Source organism: Typopeltis vanoorti, chromosome 6 (assembly GCF_054136105.1).
Source record: "Typopeltis vanoorti isolate ZY-2024b chromosome 6, IOZ_Tvanoo_1.0, whole genome shotgun sequence".
Taxonomy (NCBI): domain Eukaryota; kingdom Metazoa; phylum Arthropoda; class Arachnida; order Uropygi; family Thelyphonidae; genus Typopeltis; species Typopeltis vanoorti.
This window is the reverse complement of record NC_143554.1, coordinates 84,466,203-84,482,677: the sequence shown is the minus strand read 5'-3', so window position 1 is coordinate 84,482,677 and position 16,475 is coordinate 84,466,203. Positions and strand designations below refer to the sequence as shown.

General features: G+C 32.8%; 1 protein-coding gene across 2 annotated transcripts in view; it reads right to left on the bottom strand.

Moving 5' to 3' along the window:
• LOC150105647 (serine/threonine-protein kinase Nek10-like) overlaps window positions 1-15,723 on the bottom strand; it is a 268,426-nt gene extending 252,703 nt beyond the window's left edge. For both annotated transcript variants that reach the window (XM_090394286.1, XM_090394287.1), the window contains exons 1-4: window positions 15,583-15,723; window positions 14,272-14,341; window positions 9,807-9,919; window positions 2,324-2,407 (exon numbers count right to left, since the gene is read on the bottom strand). In XM_090394286.1, coding sequence (XP_090250412.1) covers window positions 2,324-2,407; window positions 9,807-9,919; window positions 14,272-14,341; window positions 15,583-15,626 — 311 coding nt within the window. In that variant the 5' untranslated portion in view covers window positions 15,627-15,723. The remainder of the gene's footprint in view (window positions 1-2,323; window positions 2,408-9,806; window positions 9,920-14,271; window positions 14,342-15,582) is intronic.
• Window positions 15,724-16,475: the final 752 nt, after the last annotated feature.

Here is a 16,475-nt window from a genome sequence, read left to right as displayed (position 1 = left end):
TAAGGATCATTGAAATAGTTTCTTATAATGAATAGTTTGCTAAGGTGAATTTCTTTTCATCATAACTTTGCAACTGTGGTACTTTGGTTGGGACTTTTCAGTAATCTGCTTTAGAGTTAACTGTGCGTATGTATATATATATATATATATATATAAGTACATATGTATGTATATATATATATGTGGATGTTCTCTTATAAGTTTGCATACTTTTGTTTATGATATGAGGCAGCCATTTTTTGTTCCAAACTGCCCTGTGGACAAGCATCAAAAGGACTCATGGGAAAGCTGTAGCTGTAAATCATAACAATAATGATGTGTCACTAAGCAACAGGATAGAATAAAGCACACACACACACACACACAGAGAAAGAGAGAGAGCTCAATACAAGAAGGAGAAGTACTTTTGATAATTTCTCAATACTGGTAACAGGACTTAAGAATTAATATAAAACTGTGATATGCTTATCACAGTTTTATATAATTTTAAATTCTTTAAGCTAGTCAAATGCAGCATTCAGTTGACCTTTAATAGTAGCTTCCAACTTTGAATAGTCTAACTACTCTTAAAGTCTAATAAATTTTCCAATTCTATAACTGGAATAAAATCACAAAGATTCTCATTTGAGGATACTAGCACTTATTTAACTTTCCTTATTGGCAAATTGCTATATGCCATATTAATCTTTAAATCCTATTACCAATATTAAGAAATTAATTAATGCATTACTCCCTTCTATATTTAGCATATTTGGCATTCCATCTCTCCCTTCCTCTCACTCTCTAAGCCTTCTTCTGTCTTGTTATGCAACAATACATTCTCATTATGAATGATAGCAACTGCTTTCTCAATAAATTCTTTCGATGCATGCTCATAGATAGTTTGGAGGAAAAAACTGCATAATAATAATAATAATATTATTATTATAAGACCTTCAGGAAGTCAAAGACTCATCAAGGAAGGCTATATATCATCCATTCCAGCTCTCAGACCTTCTCTTTCTCTTACACTCATTCACACTAGATGCACTCCCTTATACTTTAACAGCCAAACTGTTCTACTTGCTCATGATTCTATGAGAGAAAATTCTTGCTCTTACCCCTTTCTTAACTGCACACAAACTTAACTTTCACAGATGTTCACCTTATCCTCTCCCTGTCTTCCATATAATGAAAATTTTATCAACTGATATCCTATAATGTCCTCTGAAAAAGTTTATAGACCTCTATCATATCACCCTTCTTTCTGCTGTCTACCAGCATCTGCAGTCAAAGTGGACTCTCAAACTATCCTCATAATCTACATTCCATAATCCAGATATCTGCAACTCTTCTTGGCAGCCTTTCCATAGTTCCTTTATCCCTCTGGAACCCAGGAGATTAAATCTGTGCACAAGTAGTCCAGGTGTGATTGTATCAAGGCCTTGTAAAGAGGCAAAATAACTTCCATATCCTTACATGACAATGTTTGTTTCAACATTGCAATTATCTTCTGAGTTGTACTTGCAACTTTTGTTATATGACCTTTGAATTTAACTTCCTATTCACCATAACTCCATGATCTCTAGCTTCATCAGTTACTCTAAGCACAATCCCACCAATATAATATGCTGTTAGATATCCAAAGTGCATAGCTTTACACTTATTAACATTGAACTGACAGCTATTAGGGTTTTCCCACACTTCCAGTCTATTCAAAATCACTCTGTAAATGCTGTAGTATCTCTGAATTGCCCTACCAATGAATATCTTTGCATCATCAGCAAAACAACAGAAGATCCTGCCTTTCCAATATCATTAATGCACAGATTAAACAACAATGGTCTAAGGACTGATCCCTGGGAACACCACTGGTCAACTTAAATACAGCATATTCATATCCTTCATATGCCACTTTCTAATACCTGTCTGTCAGCTATCCATTTATTCAAGCCAATAGTTTATATTATCATATATTATAATCTCGTATATGATAATCCCTTATTCTCTAGTTTATGTGGCAGCCTTTTATGTGGTATCCTATCAAATACCTTAGCAACGGTATCATAGTGTATTCAACATTATTATAAATTATGAGCAATTGCTCAGACATGACCTCCCCTTTAGTAAACTCAAGCTGTTCCTTGCAAAGTATATCTTGTTTATCTACCCAATTCTGTATGCAAGTTCTTACCAATTTCTTTAAAATTTTTAAAATTACTCCAAAGATATTGGAGAGATAAATGCAGATTTAATATTTGATATGTAGTAAATACACATACTTGTGTGTGTGTTTTGAAAAAACTTCAAGATTGTAAAAATGAATATATTAATTGAGACTTACGTACAAAATGCTTGCTTCATTAAATATAAAAAGATGTGCTCATAATTTTCTACAGGAAAACTGCTGACATGTTGGTGACAAATCCTAAAAAAGATTTTGAAAGAAACTCTTATTTTGTTATGCAAATTAATTTTGAAAAAAATTCAAACAGAACAAAATTCTAAAGAATATTTTTACTAGCTGAAAAATCTAATTTAACAATTAATAAAATATATGGAAAGATTACAGAACTGTTTCATGAAAATTTGAAGAAAAAAATACAAAACTAACAATAATCATTAATATCTAATGGATTTATATTTAAAACACTAAACACTGACCAACCATTACTAATACCATATTCCAACACATAAAAACATCTATATATTTACACAGTTAAAATGCACAAGAAATTAGAAAAGCTTTATGAACTAGTTATTACATCGATATCTTTACAATGGTTTGGGACAAATTTGGGATTTTGAAACAGGAAGTAGCCATTTAGTTTTGAATTTTAAAAAAAAATGAATATTACATGAAGGGAAAAATGTATAAAAGTGTTTAAAAAATCAAACCAGACTTCTGACAAAAGCTGTCAGAAGTAGACTGTACACAGATGTGAAAAAGTTTGAAAACAAAAATCTAGAGACCCAGTGTCAAAATCTGAGGAAAATGGAAGAAATGTCAGACAGGAAGAAATGTGGTGAAGCTGTTTGCAAGGAGAAAAAAAAATTCAATTTCATAGTGGACTCAAGAAGTTCAAGTGCCAGCCCTGGAAAAGAAGAAATCATATTGAAAGTTTTCCTGTCAAATATGTTCAAGTGCCAGCCCTGGAAAAGAAGAAATCATATTGAAAGTTTTCCTGTCAAATATGTTAGAGAATATAGAGAAACATATCAAAAAAGAGAAAATCTTCTATGTAAGAAACAAGAAAATAAATATCATAAAAGTAGCAAAATGTTCTGGAGGCAAATGGGAAAAAACGCTTCGAAATGGAGGAAACAGTGCTGTAAAAAGAATCAGAGATGATAAATAGAAAATAAAGATATTCTGAATGTCTAGAGTAATTACTTTGAAAGATTATTAAATAAGATATGTAGCAACAGAACAGTAGTAGAAGATATTCAAGAAGATTGTCATCAGGAATACATATCAAATATTTGGCAGAAAAATGCCATCAGTACCTGAAATATGGAAAAAGCATCTGGGAGAGAGATTATTATAAATACCCTCAAATCTCCATGGAGTCAAAGATTCATCATGGAAGACCCCCCCCTCTGTCATACACAGCTCATCATACATGCATTAAATACATTCAAATGATCTATAGATACCACATTCTCATGTAATGTATTTCAATCATTCACCACTCTCCATGCAAAAAAAAAAACCCTGCTTCTCACTCGTTATACAGCTTCCAAGGATGACCTCTTGTTCTCTACCCCTATCTCTACCATTCTATGAAAAATCTCTTCAATATTAATCTTATAAGAACTCCCTTACCAACTTGTACACCTCTATCATATCACCCCTCCTCTTATCCACTTTTGAAACTTGCAATTATAAATTGCATTTTCTCAACCCCTTTCTTCATATGCAACAATCCAGACTAGAAACCACCATAGTCAATCACCTCTAGACCCTTTCAAATAACTCATCATTCTTCTGAAAACCAGGCGATAAAATCTGTGCACAGTAGTCCATATATAGCCTATACAATGGGACCAGAATCTCCTTACTTCTACAAGTCAGTATCCTCTGCATCATTGCCAGAATTCATTACACCGTTTGCACAATTTTAGTAATGTGTCCTCTAAATTTCAGATCTCTATCCACCATTACACCCAGATCTCAATTCCTCCACCTCCTCTAGTATCTCCCCACAAAGTGTTTGGTTTTCAAATTTTAACTCCTTACACTTCACAGCATTGAACTGGCATTCCCATTCACCCAGTTTATTCAAGGGAAAAATGTATAAAAGTGTTTAAAAAATTCCAACTTTTAAATTTTAAAAAAAATTTTAAAAGTTGTAAAGGTCACATCTGCTCTACACCTCATAGATCTTCCCAACTTTACACCATCTACAAACAACTGAATTAATTCCCCCATTCAAACCTTTCCCATTATCATTAACATGCAAGTTAAACAGCAACGTCCCCAAAACAGACCCCTTGAGGCACACTACTCATCTTCCAGGATACTGTTCCCTCATATACAACTTACTGATACCTAGCTAATTTCCAATCCCATCAATTCTAGTTTAGCTATCACCTTATCAAGTGGCAATCAATCAAAAGTTTTTGCATATACTATGGTGTATCCATCTCTCTTGCCCAATGCACCTGTTGCCTTACTGTAATAAGTAAGTAGAATACTAAAAGTGACCTTCCTTTAGCTAATTTGTGCTGTCCATCAAAGAGAATACCACTGTTGTCAACCCAATTCTGGATTCTAGGTCTCACTAGTCTCTCCAACACTTTTACCACAACACCTGACACATAGATTGGCTTATAATTTGAAGGTTGAGTTCTGTCACCCCCCCCCCCTTATGAAGTAGTACTTTTCTTGCCTTCCTTCTACTGCTTTAGAACTTGACCTAATGTAAGACTCGTATTACACAAGTATATCAAGGCAAATGTCAACTTTCTTGCACATTCTCTCAAAATACATGGTGATATGCCATCAAGTCCCATATCTCCAGAAATGCTCAAATGTTTTCCAGTGGCTAAACTGCAAAATTTACATCAAATTCCAGAGGACTGAAACAGAGTCCTCCCAATACCCATCTACAGTATTAAAAGGAACACTCCTCTATAATACTCATATTCAGCATTAAAAATGAATGTGTATATTATAGAGGAATGTTACAGATCAGATTTATGCACACGTGCTTGAGAAGAGGCCAGGAAAAATTGTAGAAACCAAATCCAGGTAAGAAGAAGATGAGTTCAAGCCAAAAGGAGTTGTTAGGACTAAATTTTTTATTTTAAGACAAGCAGTCAAGAAGTCATGAGATAACAAGAATCTGTGTTTATATTTTATAGATCTAGACCAGACATATGATAAGGTGTTAAGAGAAAAGCTGTTTGGTAATGGTAATGCTCCAGTTCTTTAATAGCATGAAATGTGATTATACAAAACAAGGTGTATATGAAGTACAAAAGTAATAATTTGTACTTGTCATTTAAATTTCTTACAAGAGTTTTTTTTTTTAACACATAAACATAGTTATCCACAATTAATTAATCAAAAAATTTATCTGATCTGGGAGCTTTCTTTTTCACAAATCTGCCAGAAAAATGCCACCTCAGATGATTTGGCATGAAAATCAGCGATAAAAAAATAAAAACTATGAAAATAGGCAGAAAACATAGAAAACTTCAGCTGCACTTTTAATGGAGAACCTATAGAAAAAGTAAAATATTTCCACTGTTTAGGTGCAGTTTTAATGAAGAGATGCAAATTAAATAGAAATAGCCAACAGAATAAGTATATGGTAGGGAGTCCCTATATAAAATCTGAAGAAAACACTGACAGACTCAACCAAGGAAGAAACTATGAAGAACATGGGAAGTTAAAGAAACAATCCATGAAATCAAAAAGTTTTGTGCTTGTTCTTTAGCCAGTAAGTACTCTCAGAGAATATAATAAAAAATGCACAAGAGCTAAGTCGTGTATAAATAAGTAGCAAAATAAAAGTTATGGGAAGTTTTTGTGAAAATCTCATCATCATCATTTCTGGATATCTATATCCTCAAGGAGCATACAGAATACTATGACAGTACTATATAACTTAAAAATATCTGTAACCAATTTTTCTTTCAAATTAATCTGGCTATTTGTTTGGTCTTCAGTACCCTCAGATCTTAAATTCTGGTCTGCTAAGTACTCCTAATGAATTATTTCACCTGATCTTGGTCCTTTTTCCTGATCATTTTCTGCCATCTTGGCATTAAACAACTGTTTTGCTCTTTCCACTTTCATTCTGTTTTTAAGTAACTATGCCAGCTAAATGGAATAGTAGAAATGACAAGCTGAGCTCACGCATTATTGAATGCTAATAATATTGAGTTCTTTTTAATATTACCATTTTTAAATATGGTTTTGCCATCAAAGCCAGTTGTTTGTTAACCTGATTTTCCTCAGACCACTATCATTTGTGATTTGTAGTCTTCAAACTACTTTATTTCTCCTACTATCAGATCTGTATTTAAAACCTGGTTTGAAAATTTTGTATACTGCTAGTCTGGTGCTATGGCAATTTTTCCCTTACTACATATAAATATGCTGAAATCACTATAATCATACCCAGTTGTGCTTCTTCTATTATTTACATAATGAAGTAAAGGAGATATGTTTTGTTTCAAACTGAAGAGAGTGATCATGCAGTTTTAACTTGAAGCAGGGGGGGGGTGCAAATGACGTGAGAGCTTGAAATAAAAAAGAATACATATAGAATTCTAAGGTAGATAATTATGACAGACTGAGAAAGTACCTTAAAGCAGTGTGTTGGCATGAAAAGCAGCATGGTAAAGGAATGAATCAGCAATGCATAAGAAGTGATCAAAGGATGTCTGAAACATTCAAGTAGCTGTATATAAGATAGTGGTCAAATCAATTTTAACTCATGAATTGAGAGCTGGATTAAAAATAAAACAGTTAATCAAAGACCGGAGACAACAGATATGAGAGTTCTTGGAAAAATCAGGAAGTGTACTAATGGCATTAGTGACAGAATCATATTAAAAGTTAAGATATTAGAAGAAAATGACACTGTTAGCATTCAGTTAACATTAGTTGTTTAAACAGATTTTTTTCTGTCTTTTTCATGATTAATACATGAAATACGTACCTAGAATCAGATGGACTGATGCAGTTAGAAGTGTCTTAGAAAACCAAAATATAAGATCTGACATAACTTAGATATAAATTGCAAATCAGCAGTTAGAAGGTGGAAGGAAGATGGTTCGATGTTAAATCATAAAGCAGAAATGTACTTTGAATATTTGAGGGAAAAAATATAAAGTAAGACCAAGACTCAGATTAACTAATACAGTTAGAAGTATTAAAACTGATCATTGACCTAACAAATAATAGATCACTCTTTTTTTTTTTTTAAGGTTGCACGGTGATCAGCATTCATATTTCCAAATTTAGGGACACAAAACACACATGCATGTTGAAATGATTATTTTACTTATTATTAATAAAATAACACTTGACGTTTTGACCCTTGCATTGAGGTCATCATCAGAAGGATACATGTGTATAGGAAATCAAGCTACATGCTCTTGCACTCTATAAAGGTAAATTAAATCTATGCTGTTAATTAATCTTTTTCTTAGCCTGACCTCTAGTGATAAAAATAAAATAAAAAATATAAAAAAATGTTTTTTTAAATAAATAATTAGTTAATAAAGAAATTAAATAAAAAAACTACAATAAACTCTGCTAAAGTCCTCCTGTACTAAGATTCTTCTAATTGGATTTGTACAGTTCAAGTTGCTATTGAATGTTACGGGGGGGGGGGGGACACTTCACCAAGTCTTCTTGTATTGAGATTTTTCTTTGGCTTGCTCTAGTTGCTATAAAGGTTGCAAATGGGTCCTCCACATCCTTGGAATGGTTAGGTCATCATTTTTGTTCAGATTTGGATTATGTTTGAGCATTTCACATGCTTCTTTAAATTTCCTCTTGAACCAGGCTTTGGTGGGGTGTAGGGACTTGATACCTTTCCAATCAATGCTATGGTATGCTTGGAGTGAGTGGTCAGAAAGGCTGGTTTTTCCAAAATGGAGGTATTTAATATGTCATTTGTGTTCATCCTTCCTAATTGGGATGGTTCGCTCTGTTTCCCCTATGTATGGTAGGTTACATGTGCATTGTATTTTGTAAACCTAGCCCACTCAGGGGTTTACAAAATACAATGCACATGTAACCTACCATACATAGGGGAAACAGAGCGAACCATCCCAATTAGGAAGGATGAACACAAATGACACATTAAATACTTCCATTTTGGAAAAACCGGCCTTTCTGACCACGCACTCCAAACATACGGCAGAATTGATTGAAAAGGTACCAAGTCCCAACACTGCACCAAAACCTCGTTCAAGAGGAAATTTAAAGAAGCATGTGAAATGCTCAAACATAATCCAAATCTGAACAAAAATGATGGTCTAACCATTCCAAGGATGTGGAGGACCCTTTTGCAACCTTTATAGCAACTAGAACAAGCCAAAGAAAAATCTCAATACAAGAAGACTTGAAGTGTTTTTTTTTTCCCCCATAACATTCAATAGCAACTTGAACTATACAAGTCCAGAAGAAAATTGTAATATAACAATCTAAACTGTACAAATCCAGAAGAATCTTAGTAATCTTAGTACAGGAGGCCTTTAGCAGAGTTTATTGTAGTTTTTTATTTTATTTATTTATTAATTATTTATTTATTTAAAAAAAAAAAATTTATAATTTTTATTTTATTTTTATCACCAGAGGTGATAATTAACAGCGTAGATTTAACTTACCTCTATAGAGTGCAAGAGCATGTAGCTTAGTTTCCTATTCACATGTATCCTTCTGATGATGACCTCAATACAGGGGTCGAAATGTCAAGTGTTATTTTATTAATAATAAGTAAAATAATTATTTCAACACGTGTGTTTTGTGTCCCTAAATTTGGAAATATGAAATAATAGATCATTTTAAGAGAATTTTGTTGAACGAAGGCTCTGGTCAACTAAATTGGAGAATTTTGTTGACCAGGTCACAAAATCTAAATTGCATTAGACTAATCATATTCTGGTACACCCATTGAAGAAGCCAGAAAAAGATAATGACTTATGAGGGAAAAATAAATAAATATATAAAAATAATAAATAAATAAATAAATGAGGACTTAAACTGTGGCAAAAACTGTTTAATTTAAGGTGCATCAATTTATATTCATGTTAATTTGTCAGAATTTTCCTTTGGTTAATAAAAATAACACTGGATAGTGTTCCACTTCCACTGGGAAATCTTTTATTTTTTTAGCTAATAATTAACCATTTGACATTATTAATTTACAAGTAGAGGATCACTAGCACAAACATCACCTATCAGACAGCAGCAAAACTAATTTCTGTTTAATTTTGGTTTTTAAAACATTACTGTGGTGATAAAATTATCATTTAATTAATTCTAAAAACCTTAATTTTCATGGATGTTTTTATTTAGGAAAAAGACTATTCTTAACACAGTGTAATACAGCAATATATGTACATTCAATTCTGCTTTTGACTTATTAAGTTCAAAGATGCTAAAATGTGGAATACAGAGATGATTTCTTTTTATTCGAAACAAAAAAAAGAATAAAGTTGAAAATAAATTAAAAAAAAAATTATTCAAATATCTGTCAAATGGCAAGTAGTAAACAAAATAAAATACACTTATATGATAACTTGCTTTGAAATTCTTATTTCTGAATATATAGTAGTTCAAACTGTTGAGTCACAAATACCTGAATTTCTCTAAAGCTTTATTCAGAAAAACAGAACTTGGTACTGCTAAATCATCAATAAAATTAATTCCATTAAGTCTGGTGGACGAGGTATGAATTCTGTATTCTGGGACCTACAAAAAAGTTAATTTTAAAAATAAGATAAAATTTGATACAAAAATAAATAAAAAATCGCATGTAAATTTTAAATACCAGGTGATGAAGTAAAATAGTAATTTAACAAGTAAAACATTACTTTTGAGTTAACTTAAGCATAAAAAATTTTCACTGCATTTAACAAACCAAATGATGCAATAAAAGACCTTTTGCTGCTTTCTAGCAAGAAAATAAGGAAGGTCACTTGAATAACTCAAGTCTAATTATTTTTACTGGATCACTATCATGATGAATATCTCAGAATCAGAAACAAACACAAAAGACCTATTTTTGAAATTTCTTCTACATACTTTCAAATGTATGCAATACTTTTTTTTAATTATGTAAAATATGAAATTTCAAAAGATGTAACTCTAGTATAAATACAAGCAATGCCAGACAACTCTCAGCTAATCATTCTACATAGCTTATGTAGAATGTATGCATGTATAGGATCACACTTTTTACTTTGCTAATTTAATGCTATAAAATTAGAAATGAGTGTGCCTTGCAATGTGTCTTTGTTAATGGTAGGTCATATGTCTCAGATGTAATTGGGCAGTCTGAGAAGCTGTCGTCAACCATACAAGTTGTTTGCCACTAATGCCATATTCAGAGCTGCCTTAAACACTGTGTAAAAGCATACTCATTTGACTATTCTAAAACAACAGAAAAATTTGTGTGCTAGTAGCCAAAATAACTCGTGGATATTTAAAAGCTTTTTGAATAAGACCTCCTCTCCCTTATACTTTTCATGCATTATCATGATGGAGTGCAATTCTTATAGTGAACAGCGATGAACATCATGCAGCAGCAGAAATAGGAAGAAAAAAAAAGCATCTAGGATGTGAAAACACATTCATCACCTCCTCTCTCCCTCCCCTGCCTCTTGGAAAAAAAAAAAAAAAAATCAAAGCAACACCATCTGCAAAGACAATTACAGAAACAGTCTTAAGACTATAAGAAATGCTCACTAGTTGGTTAGCATATCCACTTTCCAAATAAGAGGCTGTGAGTTGGTTTGAATCCTATCATGAGAATGGATGTTTGTGATTGTCTTTAGGTGAGAAATGAACTTCATCAGCTAGAATGTGCAACCACCATCCTGCTTACTGGAGACCTGAAGTGGCTTGAAAAAGCTCCATGTTTGATCTATAAGGCAGGGTTTCCAAATTATGTAAATAAAATACACACATATATAAAATTAATGTGTGGAAGTGAAATTTGCACTCAGAGCACTAGGCTGCTCAAAGAAAGCATTCTTAGTTCGAATGCCAATTAGAGGAACTTGTTCTAACCCTTTCTTTAACCATTTCCAAGTTAGTTGATCTCTGGCACAGGCAAGCATATTTTTTCTCTTCGAAACTTATGTTTTTCATCCCATAAATGCAGGAAAATGGACCACAAAACCCATGCTATTTCAGACAATAAATATATTGTGTTGTGGACCGTGAGTGACACTGTCTTCTGTCTCTTCACTGGATGCTGTTTATAATTAGTGATATGATTGGCTACCAGTGGAGACTGAACTGCCCTTCAGTCTCCAGAATATTAGATAAGGCTAAACAGCCTTACCTACTCTCTATAAGGGAATAAAAGACATTAGTGGATTTTTTTAGCAGAAACAATTAATAAAAAAAAGAGAAAAAATTCTAAACCCACATAAACACTGTACTGCAGATTTACAACCTTTAATAGGTGGGATCAATCACATAAAAAAAAGTGCTTCTTGTTGAGTTTCTTAAGAAGAATATGAATGATGAACACTAGTATGCTGGATCAGTTAGGTCTGGCTATCATCACAAATGCCATGGATTTCTGAGTGAAAGCATCCTTTTGCTACATGAAAATACTACACCACTACAAATGAATGATTTGCATCATATGTTGCATAGTCCTGATGTTGCATTCAGTGATTTTCATCTCCACAGACTAATGAATAAGTACCTACATGGCAGGTAACTTGTGTTAAACTTTGGTTCCAATTTTATTTTAATATTTGTATTCATATATATATATATATATATCTTTATATTTATCCTCTGTTCTGACTTACCCCTTAAGTAATTTCTTAATCTAACATCAGTGAGTCATGTCTTAACTATCAATCTAGGCCGATGAGCAATTTTACAAGATGTGCATGTGGGCTATGAAGACAAAGGAAATGTCATTAATTGGCACCAATTCCTTTGTTTCAATTCTGGTACTGGTTCTTTTTTAATTTTAGGGAAAATTTATATTTATACTGCGCCACCCTAAAATGTATTTGATGAATATTTATTCATGGAACCAAAGTCTAGATCAGCACACTGTTTCGTAATTCTTAAACACTTAGCAGAGTATTTTTATTTCATTTCAAAAGAATTTAACATTTAATTCACTGAATAGACATAATACATGTTATAAGAAATTTTTACTGACATAAAATTAATCTTGATAATATTGGGAAGTGAGCAGTTTCACTTATGATTGCTAAATTTCCTTTAACATATTGGATCATAATTTCATACCATTAATTCTAACAAAGATCTAACTCTCATCTATATATGACACCATTAAAGGCTATTCTTTCTATAATTCACATACATTCACAATTATTTTCACACTATTATTCCAATTAAAGTATAGAGTTCCTAAGTTTCAACAGCATAACTCCTAAAGTTCTTTCAATGAGGGCTCAGTCCTGAGTTGAAGATTTTACCTATATCTAATTATTGTCCCCTACACAATTTTACATAACAAATAAGAGTCTACATTACCAGTAGTTGGGGATGCACTAGGCCTTCATGTGTATCCCTACAGCACCTTAAATTTCCAGATTACTTTCCAGATTTACCTCGGCTTTTCTATACATCAGTTGAATTCGGACATTACACATCGCTGACGGGGAAAGCAATTCTGGCTCCCTGCTCGCTCCTCAATCGGCTGGGCATAGGTCTTCGATCTCCAGTGTGATCTGGAACTTTACCATGTCAGGTCATTCCATAGCCTAGAACTGCCCATGGACTGCCGCTTGCTGCGATGACCTCACGATGGACTTCTCCGCCAATGACCACTCCAGTACAGGTAACGAGAAAAAAAAGCCACGAGCTGGCACCGCAGCACCTTTTAAAGCACGCTCCCTATGTTTCTTGCCTACGTCATCCTGATTTCTCCCGTTCCTCACGGTGCGTCACTCCTTTCAGCACCTAGTGTCAATCTCTCACCTAGCGTACTCTTTGGAGGACATTCGCATGTGCATTCTATTAGGTGCACGTGTATGACTTCAGGCCATTGCTGTATAATCGAATTGTCTTTTGCCTTCAATATTGTAATAGCACTTACACAGATTACACATAGTTTAAACTTCACAAAACACTTAATTATTTTCAATATGATGCATTAGGTAAAACTTTTTTAAATATTAACGTAACTGATAAATTACAATTGGTTATTTTTCTCTTGATATATTAATACTGGCTCCGGAATTGCTAAACTGTGTTAAATCTGAATGAAGGTAAAGGTTTTGACATTTCCTTTCATTCAGAGTATAACACTTGCAAATGGCAACAATGATGTGTAGCATGTTATTGTTTCCTGATTACGTATAGCAAACAGTAATTTCACACCAGGATACTTTGGTATGCAGAAAAACACATGTATAAATATTTTCAGTGGAGTGATGCATACCAAAGTCAACTTATGAATCATAAGCACAAAATGCCATGAAGCCAAGCCCTGCACATAGAATGCTTGTTATATATTACTCTTTTTTTTCTTTTTTTTTTTTGAAATAGCATCATACATGAAATAAAAAAGAAACATCAAAACACTAAGCTGGCAGTATATAAAAGACAGTGCAGGGGGAATTAACTGAAGGTGGTACAGTTATTTCATCAAAATAAGAGATAAAAGATTAGCAAAGTAGTTGTATCACACACAAAAAAATGGCGGGGGGGGGAGAAATATCAGAAAAAGATCCAAGATCAAGTTTAAGAGTGAGAAAAAAAAATCTAGTAATGAAATATTAATTCTGTCGGTTTATCATAGTATTTTTATAAAATACATGCTTAGGGACATATTCCAGCAAACAAAAGATGATGATGACAAATCATTTTGACAGCAAAGTTACTTTGTTATATTCCATTTGCATTCTGTTATTATAACATAAGCATATAATGCAGAAAACTCATGTACTTCATATACATTACACATAACATATATTACATTGACTATTATGAGACCTACCCTATATCTGAAATAAAATTCTTGATTAATTAATGTGAAATAAATTTTACAACTTTTTTAAAATAAATTATAAACAAGCTGTAATGTGAAAACAGTAGCTTACTTGATCATCAGAAACAACTGCATTCACAGAACACAGAAGTTCAAGCAGTTTTCTTTCTTCATCCGCAGTGCTATATAAAATAATCCACATTAGTATCCACACATATATTGAAATTTAATCACATAATGCAAATATAATAACAGAATTACAGAATAGAATAGTAATTACAGGAATTAATAATAGGAATTACATTAATACAACAGTAATTACAGTATGAACTATAGTAACTGATTGGTCAAACTGTGGGTGTTCCAGTCACAACTATGGGCATCCCCCCTGTTAATCAAGGACCAAAAAAAAAAAAAAGAAAAAAAGATGATCACTACTTGCTGCTCACTAAACCAACAAAGGCCTGAGGGTCTTATTCTAATAGCAAGCAAGACAGTAAATTTGACAATGCTGATCTCGGCTAACAAGCAGTCCCCAACTCCAATCTATATAACTCAACCAAACATTGAACCCCATGCTGTATCAAGCAAAAAAAAAAAAAAAACCCTATAAATTTCTATGGACCGAGGACTTACAGGTATTTATAAGAGGATGACAGTATTCAAATTTATGCAATTTCAAGTGAAACTGATGACCTAACTAGTCTCCCAATATAGTACTTTAACCCCCCCCCCATCCTTAAGAGAAGCAAGCTTTAAAATTACTTCCAGATTTATAACATGGCAATCTGAAATTTTGGACAACATATTCAGTTGAAAAATGTAAACTTTTAAAGTGTTTTTGAGTCTTTGAGGTGGACAGATACATGCTTTCACAAATTCTGAACTCACTCTCTTACACAACACAAATAAGAACCTATTGTTGTTGTTGCTGTTTTAATTTTAAGATTATGCTGAAGTAGCTAAGATCATGAAGAAAGTGTATTAAACCTAATAGCACACATGTTCTGCAGCCAGAATTTTGTTTGAGAAAGGGATCAAGTTACTGAGAAGAAAACAACTGCCACCTGCATATAAGACTGATTTCAGTTGACAAAGCTCTCTAAATGTTCCTTGCATCCTAGATGAGATTCAAATCTGTTTTTCCATTATAAAGACACTTATTATCTGTTTAGTTTTGGAAGTGAAAAGTATAAAGCAGAATGTAAAGAGAAAAAAAAAGTCACTTTATAAAATCCTGATACATAATATGCATTAATCTCTTTTGGAAGTGGGTGTTGTCAATGCAATGCTACAAGGCAATAATCATATACATAAATAAAATATGTAAAAATGTTCTGTGTATAAACAATTAATATGTTTTCTAGCTGGTTCATTATGGGCTGAAATATTCATAAGAACAACATAGTGATATATTACTTACTTAAGGTCAATAGCTGGCAAACTCTGTAAAGTTGAAGTTAACATATCTTGACCTACACTTCTTGATGATTAAAGGCTTAATTATAAATTAAAAATCACCATATATCATGATACAGATTGGCAGTTCATGTCACCAGTAATTTTATATACCTAAAAAAAAAAAAAAATAGAAAGAACAACCAGTCAGTCATTTTAAAATTACAAAGCAAAGGGTTTGATAATAACTTTTGATAAAAATTATCCTATATGAAGGTAATCTCAAAAGTTCTGCACTTAAATATATAATCTCCATTCTGCCATATCACTGCTGCCCAATGTGTAGGTAAGTCTTGTATTCTTTGCAGAAACCTTTTTTCTGATGGGCTTGACCCAACAGTAATTACATACTGTAATTACTGTTGGGTCACTTCAGAAAACTCATCAATAGTAGTGAAGAATTTCCCGATAGTTCTTTCAAATGAACACTACAATTATTATTATTATGTGACACCTTCAGGGAGTCCAAAGACTCATCAAGGGAGGGCACCTACTCTACAACTCTCTGTCTTCACTACCTATAACAAAATGCAACTAAACCATCACCATCTACTGCCCACCACCACCACTACTACTATTTTCACAGGCAATCACAAACATCCATGTCAACAGCGGGATTTGAACCTGCAGCCTTTTGGCTGGAGAGTGGATACGCTTAACTACTTAGCCAACCAAGCCGGCAATATGGGTTGAAATTCTGATACAGCTAAATACATAATGTAAATATCTGTCTAGACATGTAATAAAAAAGATTTCAATAACCCAATTAATATGGTGATTTAATTCTGATACATTTGGCTTAAATGTGTAGATAAAAAAAAATAAATAAATAAAACATGCATAAAAATGTAGCGATAA